The sequence below is a fragment of the Odocoileus virginianus genome, chromosome 34, assembly GCF_023699985.2.
Source record: "Odocoileus virginianus isolate 20LAN1187 ecotype Illinois chromosome 34, Ovbor_1.2, whole genome shotgun sequence".
NCBI lineage: Eukaryota > Metazoa > Chordata > Mammalia > Artiodactyla > Cervidae > Odocoileus > Odocoileus virginianus.
The window spans coordinates 25608870-25626042 of NC_069707.1; the positions used below are offsets into that span (position 1 = coordinate 25608870).

At 37.0% G+C, this 17173-nt stretch overlaps 1 protein-coding gene across 11 annotated transcripts in view; it reads left to right on the plus strand.

The window, feature by feature from the left end:
* REPS1 (RALBP1 associated Eps domain containing 1) overlaps positions 1-17173 on the plus strand; it is an 87542-nt gene that overhangs the window by 28159 nt on the left and 42210 nt on the right. For 9 of the 11 annotated variants that reach the window (XM_020903530.2, XM_020903535.2, XM_020903532.2 and 6 more), the window contains exons 2-8: positions 10606-10729; positions 12378-12574; positions 12707-12860; positions 13814-13938; positions 14445-14607; positions 14886-14949; positions 16550-16704. In XM_020903530.2, coding sequence (XP_020759189.2) covers positions 10606-10729; positions 12378-12574; positions 12707-12860; positions 13814-13938; positions 14445-14607; positions 14886-14949; positions 16550-16704 — 982 coding nt within the window. Of the gene's footprint in view, positions 1-114; positions 199-10605; positions 10730-12377; positions 12575-12706; positions 12861-13813; positions 13939-14444; positions 14608-14885; positions 14950-16549; positions 16705-17173 lie in introns of those variants that run through there. The other 2 variants (XM_020903538.2, XM_070461522.1) reach the window with 2 other exon arrangements.

A 17173-nucleotide genomic window follows, 5' to 3' on the forward strand; every position in this document is an offset into this window, starting at 1 on the left:
AGCCTTTAACTTGACTGGTATTCTTTGGAATACATTTGGAACTACTGCCCCATAAACATGCCATTGTTAAGAGTTCTGTTTAACTATGCCTCAGAGGCACCTGGGAATGGAAAGCCTTTGGACTCAGACTAATCTGGATTTGAATCCTGACTGCCACTTACTTGCCTCAGTTTCCTTTCCTGTGAACTGGAGATAATGGTAGCCAACATTAGAGGATTGCTCTGAGTATTAAGTGGGACAGCAAGTAAACAGTCTTCCTGATAATAAGTACTCAGTATAATTGTTCTCTATTTTCCACTAATTTGTAGTAAACCCGAGTCTGCATTGCAAGTGTTCCCATGTCAGTAAAGCTAATGAGTCACAGAGAGGTGTGGAGACAAGTCTAACAAGTTGATGGAACAATAAAAGCTAGACTGACTTGGTAGCAGGTGCTGTGCGTATAGGTAGACCAAACTGTCTGGGCTTTTAAGCCAACAAAAACAGCTTGTCTGCTGACCCATCCCAATTTAAAGTAAAGAATGTTTATAAAAATGAAAGCAGTAGAATCACCTTCTTAATTTTAACTTGATGATGACTTTAAAGGGAGGATCTTCTTTCTATTGTATTTTATGATATTAAACATTCATAAGATTTCATTTTGGAGAGAATTTTGACAGTATTCTCAGTGATTATGTATTGATTCTCAGTATTATGTATAGTTTCAATATATTTCTCATTCCATTTTTTTGCATTTTTCTATTTATAATTCAGCTCATGTGTTCAAGCTGAAATTCTCAAATAACTTCCATATATCTTTGTTGTTAGCATTCCCTAACACTCATACCCAGTGTTACGAGCATAGGATTAAAAAGCCTTCCTAATGCATTTAAACTACTCTTTCATTGTCACTGTGTACTAGGCATTCTGGACTTTTAGGACTTATTGAGGGCACTTGCTCTGAGGTAGCCAACATTATTCCAGGAAAAGCACAGTGGACAGCAAGTCTTGGTAGAAGATTAAAAGCATGACTTTGAATTATAGCTCCTCCCCGCACTTTTGAGTTGGCTGGCCTTAGTTAGTTAGCCAGTCTGATTCTTTTTCTTCCTCTGTAAAATGGTAATAATACTAATCCTGCTCCATTACTTTCAGAATTAGATGGGAACACCTTGAGTATTTAGCACTATGCTTAGCATTGTTTGTGCTCAATAATGTTAGCCCCACCACCACCTCCGTACTTCATATATCAGAAGTAAAAAATGTTGTTTGTGTTCCTTTTGCTCGTTGGAGAGCCCTTCGAGTTACTATTAAAGAACTGTTTAGTCTTGTTTTCTACAGTATGAAGAGGTTGGTTCCATTTCTAAACCATGGCATACAAAGTAGAAAGGCAGCAACTGGAAAGACTACTGGGAAGATAGAGCAGAAACGATAGCTTGGCAAAAAGGCAAAAGTCACAAATCATTAAAAAGAACAGAACAAAACAAAAACTGTAGTAGTGTTATCCTATTAGGTGAAAGGAGAAAACTCTGCTTTTCTTAAGGGTCCTGAATACATACATATGCTATCTTCTGTGAGTGTTAGGATTTTGTGCTTTACATTTAGATCTGTGATCCATTTTGAGTTAATTTTTGTAGAGGGTCTAGGTGTACATTTTTTTGGCATATATCTTGCCTTCTGTTCTCTTAGCTTCCTGGTTCAGTGGTTCCATTTCTGGCATTAATTTGGGGGAAACTTTTAGTCATTATTATTTCAAATATTTCTTGTTTTATTTCTCTTTATTCTCCTTATTACACGTATGTCATATCTTTTGTTGTCCCACAATTTTTGAATATTCTGTTTTTTCTTGTTTGTCTTGCAGTTTTAGAGGTCCTGTTGCGATATCCTTCAGCTCGAATCGATGATTATTTCCTCAGCCATGTCCACTCTGCTAATAATCCCCTCAGAGACAATCTTTATTTCTCCCATAGTGTTTTAGATATCTAGCTTTTTTTCCCCTTAGGATTTCCATCTCCTTGCTTATATTGCCTATCTGTCCTTGCATGGTGTCTACTTTATCCATTAGAATGCTTCACAAATTAACCACAGTTTTACGTTCCTGGCCTGATAATTCCAACATCTCTGCTGTAGCTGAGTCTGATTCTAATGCTTGCTTTGTTCTTCAAAGTGTGATTTTTTTTTCTTCTTTTTCTGAATAGCGCGACATGAAGTGTTGAGTTAATGGGCTGCCATAAATACTTCTTTAGTAATGTGGCGGTGAGGTGTGGGAGGAAGCAAAGCGTTCTGTAGTCTTACGATGCTGTCTCAGTCTCTCGGTGAACCTGTGAACTTCATAATTGCTTTTCAGCCCCACCCATATTCCCTCTACCCTTCTTAGGTGGGTCAGGATGGGTAGAATGGCATTTCCCTTCTCCCAGGTCAGGTAGGCGCTGATAAATACCGGGCAGGTTGGGCTCTGGTTAACTAGTTTCTCCTGAGGACAGGCCTTGTTAAGAGCAGAGTGCTTTGGTGGATTTCAGGATGGTTCCTTTTCCCCTCCCCCTGCTAGAAGCACCAAGTTTCCCCCCACATTCACTGTGAGACCCTGCAGAGGTTTCTCTTGGAGGTAAAGCCCCTGTGTGACCAGGTCCCCCTGTAGTTTTCTCTCAGCCTGTGCACCCTGAGCCTGCAGCAGTTCATCAGTGACAGTTCAGTCTTCCCTTCCTCGGCACTGGTTTTAGAGAAGTTGATGTTGATGGGTTTCTCTTCTACTAAGTTGTGATTCTCTATTTGCTTCCTTTTGGTCTCCAGTTTGGGTAGCAGCAGTTTTCTGTATGATCTCTGTTCTCCTGCATATCCAAAAGGAGTTCTTGACTTTTTTGGTTTGTTCAGGTAGACTAGAAACCAGAAGCTGATGTCTTTTCCCTTCACCTCTTATCCCTCCCTCTCTCAACTTGTTAGCTCTACTTTTACCTACTTAATATTGAGAACATTGGCACGTTGTTCTAGAACTGTGATTCTTAATCATTTAATGTTTTGGCTTTAGATTGACTTTAGAATATAAAAATTCAATGTACAAAGGTCTTTACAATATGATATAAATATTTTTACTTCAGTTCTAGGCTTTGTACTCTGATTACATTATTTTACTTTCTCCACTGCCTTTCTTTTTTTTCTTGCACTGTTGCTTTCATATCCATTCCTTTATTTTTTCTGAAATGTTCTGCTAGAGCATTCTGTCAGTTTACTCTGTCTGAACTGGTTACTGCTTAGGCCAGGTGCATAGCCGTTCTCCATTGCAACGTTATTTCTGTTTTCTTGGTGTGTATCTACTTTTTTTTCCGTATTCCCTGTCTCCAGATTTTGCTAAATAACATCATTTTCCCAAGAAGGGTTCGTAGGAGATAAACTTATTAAAATTCCTTCATCTATGAAAGTATCTCTTTTTGTTATCATCTTGATACTGGATACAGAATTCTAGTTTGAAAATACTTTTTCTTAGAACTTTGAGAATGTTGCTCTATTGCTTTCTGGTTTTCAGTATTACCAGTGAGAAGTCTGATGCTAGCCCAGTTAATATTTTTTCTGAAGCAGTCTTTCTTACCTCCCTGCCCTATGCCTGTTCTGGCTGCTCTTAGGACCTTTGTTTTATCTTTGCTGTTCTGAAGTTACACAATAATCATGTGTATAGGAATTCATGAACTCATATGTTGAGGACTCAGTAGACTCTTGCAGTCTGAAAACCTCTGTCCTTTAGCTTTGGGGTAAATCTCTTGTTCTTTGATTATCACTCCTCCTTCCTCTGCATTGTTTGTAGATATCATTTTAATAAAAATCTGGCCCATCTAGATTAATCTTCTTTGTTTCTTTTCTCTCATATTTTCTAATTCACCTTTCCCTTTCTTGCTTCTGGAGAAAAAGAGATTTTTGTAAATCTTCTTGTATTTTTGCTGAACTTTGTTTACAGCTGACCGTTGAACAACATGGGTTTGAACTGTGCAAGTCTAGTAATGTGCAGATTTTTTTCTAAAGAGTATACAGTTGGCTCTTGGTACCTGTGGGTTCTGCATCATCAGGGATGCAGAGGACCAGCTATAGGACTTCAAGCATCCTTGGAGCATCCAAGGCAGGTCCTGACAGGTCCTAGAACCAGTCCCCTGTAGATACCAAGGGACCGGCTATATTTCCATAGCTCTTATTCTCTGATTTTTCCTTTTTCATAGTATCATTGCTATCCTGTTCTTGTTTTGTGGGTGAGGCAGTATTATCGTAAATCTCCCAGAAGATATACTCTAGAATGTTTTTACGTGATCTTTCTTCCTTGAATTATGTCTTTCAGAGTTTTTTTCCTGCCATTTGTAACTTTGGCAATTCTCTTCCATTTTGTAGCTTTCTTCAGTTGGTTGTTGATGTTAGAGGCAGTAGAAAAACTGAGCACTGTATAATGGGGCATAACACCTCAGAAGGCTGCCTCACTTTAGGAGGAGTGGGTCAGATGTTCTTTTTAACTGGGTTGTTAAATGCTGGAAACAGAAACTTTTCTCTAGGGCAGCAACTCCTGTCTGGGTCAGCAGTCCTAGTACTTCCTGGACATTTGCTTTTGTTAGTTTTTCATTTCTTTTTTACTTGGAGGGTAAAGTCTAGTTGCTGATACTCTGTGAGTGACTGTAGGGATGGGGAACTTCATCTCTGTCCCAGGCTCACTCTCAGTCATATCTAGCATTTCTGGATGAATGCCTGCGTTTTGCAGGCCAAAATGATTCTTCTCTATGGATATTCTTGGCACTGACTTCTACCCTAGGTATGGGTAGAAGAAGAATGTATGCCATACTAGGTGTGGCACCTGCTTTTCTTAAGTTTATTTATTTACTTTTGGCTGTGCTGGGTCTTCGTTGCTGCGCGGGCGGGCTCTTCTCTAGTTGCGGCCAGCGGGGCTGCTCTGGTGTGCGGGCTTCTCATGGCAGTGGCGTCTCTCGTTGTGGAGCTCGGGTCTGGAGTGTGGGCTTCAGAAGCTGCAGCCCGTGAGCCCAGCAGTTGCATTTCCCGGGCTCCGGAGCGTAGGTTCAATGGTTGTGGCACGTGGGCTTAGGTACTCTGTGGCACGGGATCTTTCTGGACCAGAGACTGCACTTGTGTCCCCTGCACTGGCAGGCGGATTCTTTACCACTGAGCCACCAGGGAAGCCCCGTCTGCTTTCTGATTGCTAAAATTTACCTAAATTTCCAGTTCTTTGTTCCCCTTTTCCTCTGGTTTATTTTTCTGAATTCCCTTGCTATGATTTTAAAAAGGTACCTGAAAGGAAAGGAGATACATTCCTGTGTTTGGTGTATTGTCTTAAGCCACAAGTTCAAAATACTTGCAAAGGCATGAGGGCACCCTATATTTTAGAATTTAAAGACTATTCTTCAAAAATTATAATAAAACCCAGTTTGGTGCTTATAGGCGTTAGCTTTCAGTCTCAGGAAAATGTGATTTTCAAGAATGATTTAGTCTTTGACATCCCTGACTAAATTAAGTACATTATGATCAGGAGCATAAGTAAAAAGTAATAATAATGATATTTGTGGACCAGACCTTGTTGTAAGTGCCATATGAGACAGTATAGTCTTTTCCCCAGTTTACATATGAGGAAACTGAGGCACATTAAAATTATATAACTTCCTCAAATACTGTATGAATGATATAGAATGATTGCCTAGCAACAGTAATCTCTGTAGGTATTAAAGCAAACTACAATCTACTTTATCTTTTCCTAGAAAAAAGAAAAACCAGGCAGCCAGGATTCTGTGCCCTTCAGTAAGATGTTACAGTTATTCAGAGTTACAGTACTTGACTATGTTACATTTTAAAGCATATTCTGTTTCTGCAGATTTGTTCTACAATTGTACAAGTGTACAAAGATAGATACATACATACGCATGAATGTTTATGACATTATTTGTAATATAAAGCTGGAAAAATGTGAATGTTCATCAGTAAGGGGCTGGTTAATTTGCAGTAGGAATAGTCATGCGATGGAATGCTGTGTTAAAAAAAAAAAATGAAAGAGAGCTATATGTGCTGATATAAAAAGTTCTTTGATCCATGGCTGATTCATGTCAATGTATGACAAAACCCACTGAAATGTTGTGAAGTAATTAGCCTCCAACTAATAAAAATAAATGAAAAAAAAAAGATCTTTGAATAGTAGTATGAGGAAAAAATCATATATAGTATGATCCTACATGTGTGAAAAGTGTATGTGAAGTATGTGTGCTCATATGTTTGTATATGTGTAGAGAAAATTGGAAGAACATAAAAAAAATTGTTACTTTTGATGAGAATTATAAGAACTTTTAATTCTGTATCCTAAGTATATCTTATCATGAGCATATAAATTTTGTAATGTTAATAGAATAAAGGTTAATTGTTTTCAGTAGCTGTCAGTAGTAGACCAGCAGTCACTCATTGGCCCTGGGTTTCCTAAATGAGTTAGAATCTAATGGAATGGGTATGGGACTCTGTATCCTAGGGACTTTAAGTAGTTTTCATGATCAGATAGCTGTGTGAGCTTCTGCACAAATATACATGATTTAGAATAAGGGAAAATTACCATAAAGAGGCAATTAAAAGAGTGAGACTCCTTTGAATAATGCTGAACTATTAATAAATTTCTAAATTTGGAGATGATAAATGGTTTTTTTGGAAATTATCAAATATTTTAGAGATAGAAAACCTAGTTTATTCCCAATAACATGGAAGAAAATGAGTTGTGTATCAGATGCCCACCCTGTGTCATTGGTGAATTGTCTTCTAAATCTTTAAGGATTATGTAATTCCTAATCTATTCAAAGTATTTTAGAGCAGGAAAAAAGTAAAGCTTGCTAGTTGTGCTTACAAAGCCGACTCATATCAATTCCATACTTTTCAGATATAACATTTTTTTAACACTTAGTCATCTTAAGATTGTGATTTAAATTTTATATAAATATTATTTGAAAATGTAATGCACCATAATTAAATGGAATTCATTTTAGGGATCAAAGGGTGGTTTGATGTTAGGAACTCTATTAATAGAACTATTAATATTAATAAGGCCAAAGAGATAAATTAACTATCTTCTCATTTTCTGCCCCAAAATGCACATAATAAAAGTAACATCTGTCTGTGGTTTTTTAAAATATAAAGCCCCAAACAAAACTATTAGAATAGTAGAACTAGCTAAATAGTTTCTTAACAAAGGTATTGCACAGTATTAGCCAACATTGCCCTTAATGATAAAACAGTGAAGTGGTCTTGTTAAAGTTATAAACCAGACTGTACATGAAAATTGCTGTCCCAGTTAAAATCTCAATTTATTTTGATAAGTATTTTAAAATTATTTGAAAGATTAAGTAACATGAGAATAGCAAAGAAAATTCTAAACAAGAACAAAAAGTGAAGGCTGGGCTAACCTTACTCCAGGTATTTAAATATTATAAAGCTAGAGTAATTTTAAAAGAAGGTTAAGCAGCTATATCCCAATTTAAAATTGTTTTAAAAAAATAAAGTAGAGATGACAAAGAATGTTACAGATCCAGGAATAGTTATGTAGAACTGTGTAACACAGGGGGTCAAAAATAAATACATGTAAGTGTGTGAGTGGCCTTTCCAGTTGCTGGAGAAAAAGATGAAGTGACTAGAGATGAGAAACGTTCATACACTGACAGTGAGAGAATAAGTTTCAGTGACCTTTTGGAAAGGCAATTGGCGATAGGTAAAACATTTTAAAATATACTGATAGTTTGGTCCAGCAGGTCTCCTTCTAGGAATTTATTCCAAATATTTCTTTAGAGACAGATTTTGCCTCATTCACAGATTGTGCTAGTAATTTAGACTTCTTGGTAATTTAATCTTGATAGACTTCCTTAAACTGTTTTGTCAGGTATTATTTTTGCAAATTTATGTGTCATAACTTGTTTCTTCCTCTCCAGTGCTCACACAGTGACACACACGCCTGACTTGGGCCACAGAACGAGTCTCTAAAGGGATGCAACTGGGAGGAGCTGTAGAGGAATAATTGCATTTGTTGCCTCTGACATTTTTTATCTACTCTTTTCAAAACATCTTTCCTGAGGCGGCAGCTTGGCATACAGACTTTTAAAATTTTGTTATGTCTGCTACAGTAGAAGGATAGTATTTCTCCTTGCTCTTCTACCCCATCCCACTTCCCACTTCCACCCTTCTATCTTGGGAAGAACTTTGGGTTTGGAATCAAAAGACCTGATTTCTAGTGCCTTTTCTGCTGAACTAGCTCTGAGACTTAAGAGAAGCAGAAGTACCCTTCTAAATTTACTTTCTTTAAAGCCAAATATTTTAACCTGTTTTGTACTTGTCTTTCTACTTAAATTCCTCCTGTTTATTCCTTAACCCACAACTGAATTTTATCCTACCTCATCCCTATAACTGCTCAAGTAACAAAACACAATTGCAAAACATCGAGTATATTTCCTCTCCTTTTTGGGAGTTCTACTGCTTCTCCTTTTTAGAAATTATTTATCAGTTTTCTTATTAAATGATATTATATATTTTTGGAGTAAATACAGCCTCATGTAAATAAATATAGAAATATCCCTTAATCTCAGCACCCGAAAATAAATGATGGCATATTCACTACCATTTATATGTATATGTTATAAGAGAATTGGGTTATGCTTATGTGTATACTGCTTTTTGCTTTCATAACATTAATCCTATAAGTGAATTTTAAAGGCTACATATTTTTCTCATATGGCTATTCCATAATTAATTTTATCTGTTCTTGTGAGTTTAGGTTGCTTCTCATAATACCTTGTATGTAAATCTGTATGTGCAGTGATTGTTTCCTTTAAAGCTTGCTCACGCCTTCCAAAGCCTTGTCCCACCTTTGGTTTCCCACTTTCTTCTGGTGTTTTTTCCCACTTCCTCTTTGATAAGCTCGGTTTCCTTTTGTCACTCTGGGCTTGCTGGCAGTCTCGTTTACTGGTCCCCCAACTTCAGTCATGGCCTCCTGTCTGCTTCCTAGGTACACAGCATCTCTCAATGTACTCCCTTCTGAACTCCAGCTCTTTGTTCTATTCCCGGGGTATCTCCCACTGAAAATCCCACAGGCACCTGAAACAGATGTAATAGGGATGAACAAAGTACATGTGATCTCCTTTTAGGTCTTCCCTTTGTCTAGCTCTTACCTGGTGTATTTTAGGTGCTTGGGGTTATAAGTAGAAGTATCTCAGATGTATAATGATCCCAGAGGGGGCTCCAGGTGGGCGCAGTAACCATCACGCAGTGCCTTCATGCCCCATGTGCTCCTCCATTCTTAGCTCTCGCCCACCTTTTCCCCTTGGTTCTCCTCATGTAAACCTGCCTCTCTATCCTCCTTGCTCTTTTAAACTTACACAGAAGGGATGCCCCTTGGTGGCAGGAACAGGAACTTCCTCCCATGATGCTCATTCATACCAAAAACGACTGTCGTCTTTCCTTGTGCAAGTAAACAAATGGTTATTGTTATTGTGATATATTGCTGAACCATTGATAGGTGGTACTTTTGCAATTCTACTAAATACTTTACTTTTGACTTAGTAACACAACATCTCAGGTACCTTAATCTTCCTTTGAACATGTGGGGAAAAAGAAAATAGACTAAATATGCTCTCTTTGTACAAGAATTTGGATTTTTGAGAAGCTGAGACATGGTTACTTAGTGCTTGTTTTAAGGTTACTTTGTGATGTCTGTATAGTAGATATTAATACACCTTTTGGGATTATAATTTAATTTTGTAACCTAAAAGTCTCTTTTCCCCAGTGGCTCAGCAGTAAAGACTCTGCCTTCCAGTGCAGGAAACATGGGTTTGATCCCTGGGTGGGAAGATTCCCCTGGAGAAGGAAATGGCAGCCCACTCCAGCATTGTTGCCTGAAAAATCCCATGGACAGAGGAGCCCGGTGGGCTACAGTCCAAAGGGTCCCACACGACTGAGTGACTGAGCGCAGTTTGATGCTTGGAGTAGCCAGTCGAGGAATACTTATTGAATGACTAGAACAATCCTTAAAAGGCTTCATGCTTTTTTTAAAAAAAGGCAAACAAAAATTGTTGTTTTAAAGAAAAGTAGCATAACCACATTAAATATAATCTGGAAATAAAGAGAATTAACCCATACTCGCAATCTTACCTAGCAAACTTGCTGATAGAATCTTTATATATCTGGTTGTTTAAAGTTTGTGCTTACGTGGTCAGAATTATGGATCATGCCCTTTCCCACTTAGTAAGTCACTTTATGGCGTACCTTAAATGGCTGGGTAATAATCTATTGGTTGCAGAAACTTTTGGACCTATTGTATGCACAGTGTTTACACTGTATGCACAGATGATACATTTGTTTCTAAAAGATACGATTCTTAAGAAAAAAGTTATTCTAATAAAATATGATTGTTTATCACATGAATTTTACTAAGTAGGAGAATGATAACCTATTGTAAGGTCAGTGCCTTTTTATTTTCAAACATTTAAAACTGAAACTTGAAGAGTTGGTTGTCAGTTGAGAGTAATACACCATATGTCAGCTATGTATTTTGGAAAAGTTACAAACAGAGGTTGGATAGTTGCTTATGTGGAGAATTATTGTCATAATTCTTGATATTAACACTGTTTTCTTTTATAGATTATGGAGCTTTGTGGTGCAACAAGACTTGGTTATTTTGGAAGAAGTCAGTTCTATATTGCTTTGAAACTTGTAGCTGTTGCCCAGTCTGGCTTCCCTTTAAGAGTGGAAAGTATAAATACAGGTAACTATGGAATATATTAGTAACTGAAATGAAAATGAACTTCTAATCAAAAATGAAATAAAGTCAGTAGAACTGTGGAGGCTTTCTGATGTTTCAGTGGCATTTGTGACCTTGAGTTAAAGTATCGTGATTTTATTCTTGCCATGCATTTTTCACTTGTTACTATTAGAAAAATATGTCTACCTTAACTCTTTATGGCATTTATGTACTTCACACATATTTTATGGTAATATAAAAACTTAAATGGCAACTTTAATTTACTAAAAATTGCTTAGAATTTAGATGAATAATTTAATCAAGGTAGCTGATGAGTTGTAGTGACTATCTTCATATATGCCTTCCTTATATTTGCTACTAAGTATAAAACGTTATACTTAGTCTTTTCCTGTTTGGAAAAGCTATGAAAGTTCCATTTGAAATTTAGAAAGTATTAGTTAACCAAAATTTTGATTGGTAAAGATAGTATTAAAATATTGGCAGACTAAAACCCAAATACAAACATCTGCCCACCCTACAAGTGTCACCTAGGATAATTTGGTTTTCTAATATTTGAAGGCTCGTTGATGTCTAAGTAGTTGAAAATTCTTAATTTCTTAAGAATTAAATCCTTAAGAATTTCTTCTTCATTCTTAAATGCAGAATTCTTTGGTTTTCATAGGGAATGGGGTGGGAAGAGAAAACTTGAGGTTTTCTGTAATGTTAGAATTTTTATAAAATAGTTTTAAGTACCACCTCTGTTTATTAGTCATCCAGAAGTTTTCAGTGTGGAGCTCTCGTTTCATTGTTCTAAAATTGAGAGTTTACATTCTTTTTAGGTAATTTTTATTTTCTTTACATAAATGCTGCATAAACATTACTATTTTCCCTCCTTAATGTGGAGATTCTGAAGAGAAATGCAGGTAATCATGGTGCAGGGAAGTACACTTTCTTCTGAAGATGCTGCTGCTGCTGTATTATTCTAGTCTAAAAATGTACAGAGACATTCTCAGTCTTTTATCCTTTTCTCTCTTTAAAAGTGAATGTAGAATATTTGCATGTAGGAGTGTCGTAAGCGGAACTAAAGTATAACTAACACCTTGTTCTGTGTCCTTGGTAGGTGGACAGTAAGATGTTTTCAGGAATTTCTGCAATGAAAGTGTCTAGATTAATCTAGTTTCAAACTTACTGACATATTCTTGTTTTGTTTAGAGCTCTAACATCTTCCTTTAGGGAACCAGTGTGAGTAGAAACAGTCTAGGCTTCAGGGTCAGACTGACCTGGGTGCAGATCCTAACTGTCAGTTACTGTCAGTGACCTGGGCATATTAGAGTCTCATTTTCTTTATCTGTAAAATGGGGGTTTTGTAAAGTTTTTATGGTTATGAGATAAATATAAAGTGCAAAAAAAAGCCTGACATGCAATGAACATTTCATACAACTTAACCCCTTAGAGTGACAGTTTGATGTTACTACTACCTTCTACATTAGAGTTTCCCTAAACAATCTAAGGGAGATGATCTGAATTTTGTGGCGATAAACATTTTGTGTCTGTAGTTTCTGTCTTAGTTTTTGCAAACATTCTTTCTAATAGCAAATTCATCTCTTAATTCAGTTTTTAATGTGTATATCCTATTTTATTTTGAAGTAATAATTATTTTTGTGGTTAATAGTAAAGGACCTTCCTCTGCCAAGATTTGTTGCTTCAAAGAATGAACAGGAATCTCGTCATGCAACCTCATATTCTTCCGATTCTGAAAATCAAGGGTCTTACTCTGGTGTAATCCCCCCACCGCCTGGCAGGGGACAAGTGAAAAAAGGATCCACAAGCCATGATCCTGTCCAGCCGCGTGCATCTGCAGACCCGCAGGTAGTCACGTACATGTTCATGCTATCGATTGATAGACTGTGGGGATGCTTACACTAAGACATTCATTGACTGCCTGAGTAATGAAAGTGTTACCTTACAATTTACATTTTCACATAATGATGTTCTTTCTAGGAACCTGTGTCCCCAGTAGTTTCGCCACAGCAGTCTCCACCAACTTCTCCACACACATGGAGGAAGCACAACCGTCATCCCAGTGGAGGAAATAGTGAGAGGCCTCTTGCCGGACCTGGACCATTCTGGTCTCCCTTTGGTGAAGCACAATCAGGTACTTAGGAATTTTTTTAAAGTAACATTTATTAAGGGTTGTAAATTGAAGGAAACTTGATAGTGTTCCTTTAAGAGTTGCCTCTAAGTCAGCTTTTAATTTATAAGTTCAGTTTAGTTCAGTCGCTCAGTCGTGTCCGACTCTTTGCAACCCCATGGACTGCAGCACGCCAGGCCTCCCTGTCCACCACCGACTCCTGGAGTTTACTCAGACTCATTAAGTGCCTTGCTGCTGCTGCTGCTAAGTCGCTTCAGTTGTGTCTGACTCTGTGCGACCCCATAGATGGAAGCCCCCCAGGCCCCCCCGTCCCTGGGATTCTCCAGGCAAGAACATTGGAGTGGGTTGCCATTTCCTTCTCCAGTGCATGAAAGTGAAAAGTGAAAGGGAAGTTGCTCAGTCGTGTCCCGACTCTTCACGACCCCATGGACTGCAGCCTTCCAGGCTCCTCCGTCCATGGAATTTTCCAGGCAAGAGTACTGGAGTGGGGTGCCATTGCTTTCTCCAATTAAGTGCCTTAAATAGAAGCAAAAGCCAACTGTGAAAGTTTCTAAGTAAATTGAGTGGTAATTGCATTTACTTATATCTGTGATGCTTAGACAAAAGTTTATAGGTATCAGATTCTCTCTGAAGGGTAAAATGTATGAGATATATTATATTGAAGATATATTCCCAAGTATATATATTATATTAGTGAAAGGAAATATACTTTGTTATAAAAATGATTCTGCTGCTGTATTGCTTATTATAGCAATAAACTGGTTATTATGCCAAATGAGGTATAATTTTAAATTGACAGATAAGATTGCATTTTGGAAATTGTTATTATTTCCTCAGAGTTAGCTTTTTAAAAGAAAACTTGTTCATGTGTGTGGTGATTTGTTATCATTAAAAACCTGGTAACTTTATTTTTTCTTCCAAAAGTGAGTCAGCATGTTTACCCATTCTGTTTTTAGGTTCTTCTGCTGGTGATGCAGTGTGGTCAGGACATTCTCCACCTCCACCTCAAGAAAATTGGGTCAGTTTTGCAGATACTCCACCAACCAGTACTCTTTTAACCATGCATCCTGCTTCTGTCCAGGTGTGACATTTTATTGGTATTGCATTTTTATTTGCTTCATTAAGAGTATTGCTGCTGTCATTGTTTTTATATTTTGCTGTTGCACATTTTATAAATACAAGTTCACTCTTTTATTAAAAAAAAAAAGAGCTTTGTGCCTTTTCTTCAAGTCTTTTCATTGGAATGTTTTATTGAAAGTTTTGGCTGATTTTTCTTGCTAATTCCATAGTGAAGTTTTGAAAGGTTTTTGCATCTAGGAATGTTGTTTGCTTGGCTTTCTTAGCACCTTTTACATAACTTTCTGTTGCTTACATATTGCTGTCATTCTGCACATTTATGTAATCTTTGTGCAAAAATGTTTAATAACCTATATAACAAATATGTGGTTTGCAGATGAGTTTGTTAAGACATATTTTTAAACATACACAAAAAGTAAGTTTTACTTTCAAAGATAAGTAACTTAACAATCTTGGTCCATATAGTTGTATAGATAGATACTGTACTGAGGAAAAAATGTTTCATTACAGGACCAGACAACAGTACGAACTGTAGCCTCAGCTACAACTGCCAATGAAATTCGTAGGCAATCCAGTAGTTATGACGATCCTTGGAAAATAACAGATGACCAAAGACAGTATTATGTAAATCAGTTTAAAACCATTCAGCCTGATCTAAACGGATTTATTCCAGGTGAGTTGTTAAAAACAGAAGTTCTTATAAATGGGATAGGATGGTCTCAGTTTCATAATCTCAAAGACATGGTTTTATTGGTCAGTGATGATAAAGGATAAATTAATTCTCAAATTGTCTAAAAAGTTTATAGTCACTGGAAACCAAAAATATGATATGTACACATGTTAAGGTTACCTTTTTCTCAGTGACAGAAGTCTTAAGATTCTTACCTCGCATTTTATTCTTGGAGCTGTAAGTCCAGAATAATACTAAACAACACTGTTTTAATATTTCAGGATCTGCAGCTAAAGAGTTTTTTACAAAATCAAAACTTCCTATTCTTGAACTTTCTCATATTTGGTAAGTATGGTGTATCATTAGTTGGGTAATGTGGGTTGTTTCAAAGGAGTTTACAGCAGGTAGATTTTTGAACTTAAAAATAAATGATTAGAGTAACCTTTTCAAGAATGTTCTCAAAGAACTCAGTATTGCCTTATAATATCCAGCTTCTCTCTCTCTCTTTAGAAAGGAACTAAGTGATTACTCTGCAGTAGTTCTTTAAAGTGTGCTAAAGGTTTTTAAGCTGTATCAGCTGTTTCTTGTTGAAAGAATAATGTGTGACATAAAAGCTTGTTTGCTCATACATGGTTATGTTTATCCCATTTGGTTTTTAACAGGGTTAATAAGTCCTATACCAAGGCATGATCTCAAGAACATGCTTAGCTCTGATTTAAATTTAAACTGAGACTCAGGATAGCTGGTATGTAGTTGAAATTAGCCATCAGAACACAAATTGCATTCACAAATTACTTTTTAAAAGCAATTATCAGATAAATACATGTTATTTCTACTTTATATCAATGTATTTATTTATACTCTAAATTACTTTGTTAGTAGCATCTTTAGAAGCATAGGATACTATGGTAGGAAGAAGGTAGATAATGCCTAAAACTGAAAAATCAAGAACTGGCAATATATGCATGCTGTTAACATTTATGTAACTTAAGGTAATAAATTAGAAAATGATTGCTTCTGCAACCAGGAAATGGACACCAAGGTGGGGCTGCTGTTTCAATGTATCAGGACTTGTAATTCTGTTGGATGCTTTAAAATGCATGCATATAGAAATTTGATAACAATAAAAATAGTTTTTAAAAATTTCAGTGACTTATTAAGTAACCCAGGGTTTAACTAAATCCTTTTACTAGAAATGCATGTGGGTTAAAGGTCATTTTTTGGTGACTTTATTTATTGTAACTGTCTTTTCAGTGTTTTATTATATGAGATTTTAAAGTATACAGAAAAGTGTAAAAAACTTGTGCCTTGAACACCCGTATGCCCACTGCCCACAATTAACAGTTTGCTGTGTTTGTTTTGATGGCTCAGACGGTAAAGTGTCTGCCTGCAATGTGGGAGACCCGGGTTCAATCCCTGGGTCGGGAAGATCCCCTGGAGAAGGAAATGGCAACCCACTCCAGTACTGTTGCCTGGAAAATTCCATGGACTGAGGAGCCTGATAGGCTACAGTCCATGGGGTCGCAAAGAGTCAGACAAGACTGAGCAACTTCACTTTCACTTTCATATTTGTTTTGGGCTTCCCAGGTGGTGCTAGTGGTAAAAAACCTGCCTGCCAATGGAGGAGACGTAAGAGACCCGGGTTCAGTCCCTGGGTTGGGAAGATCCTTTGGAGAAGGACATAGTAACACAATCCAGTATTCTTGCCTGGAGAATCCCATGGGCAGAGAAGCCTGGCAGGCTACAGTCCATGGGGTCGCAGAGTTGGACATGACTGAAGCAACTTAGCATGCACATACTTGTTTTATTACATGTTCTTCCATCTATGGAATTTTTTAAATTGTTAATTGCTATTTTCTGGGAAAGAATTTCTCTTGCTTCTTTTTGAAACCTAAAAGGAGCCAAAGCAGAATATGATTATATTAATAATGAGTTTTTATTCTAGGGAACTGTCAGACTTTGATAAAGATGGAGCCTTGACACTGGATGAGTTTTGTGCTGCTTTTCATCTGGTAGTTGCGAGGAAGAATGGCTATGACTTGCCGGAAAAACTCCCTGAAAGCTTAATGCCCAAACTGATTGACTTGGAAGATTCAGCAGGTAAGATCAGGAGCTGAAGAGACCTGACTGCATACTTCCATAAATATAACGCTTGATTCCTAAATCAAAATCAAGATGTGATAACTTAGGTTAAGAGCTTAGACATTTCATCGGAAGTACATAGATTTGCCGTCTAGACTGTATGGGTTAAACCTGAAATGATGGTTTCGCTTATTTAGCAAACTTGCAATAAAAAGATAAAGAATATATGCCACTATGTATGCCACTGTTTCACCTAGCACTCACGAATTGGGAAGATCTGAAGAGCATTTCACAGTGTCTTGTTATTTTGTGGCACTTAACTGTATTATAAGTTATCTGAAGTGGGTAAAGTAGCCAGTCTTCATTATCAGCATTCTTTCATTTAACGTATCTTGATCTGTTGAAGGGAGTGCCTGATTTATCATTAGATCTTTGCAATCCGAAAGCATTTCCTTTAAAAAGCCCACTTCTTTTCTTCAGACTCTGA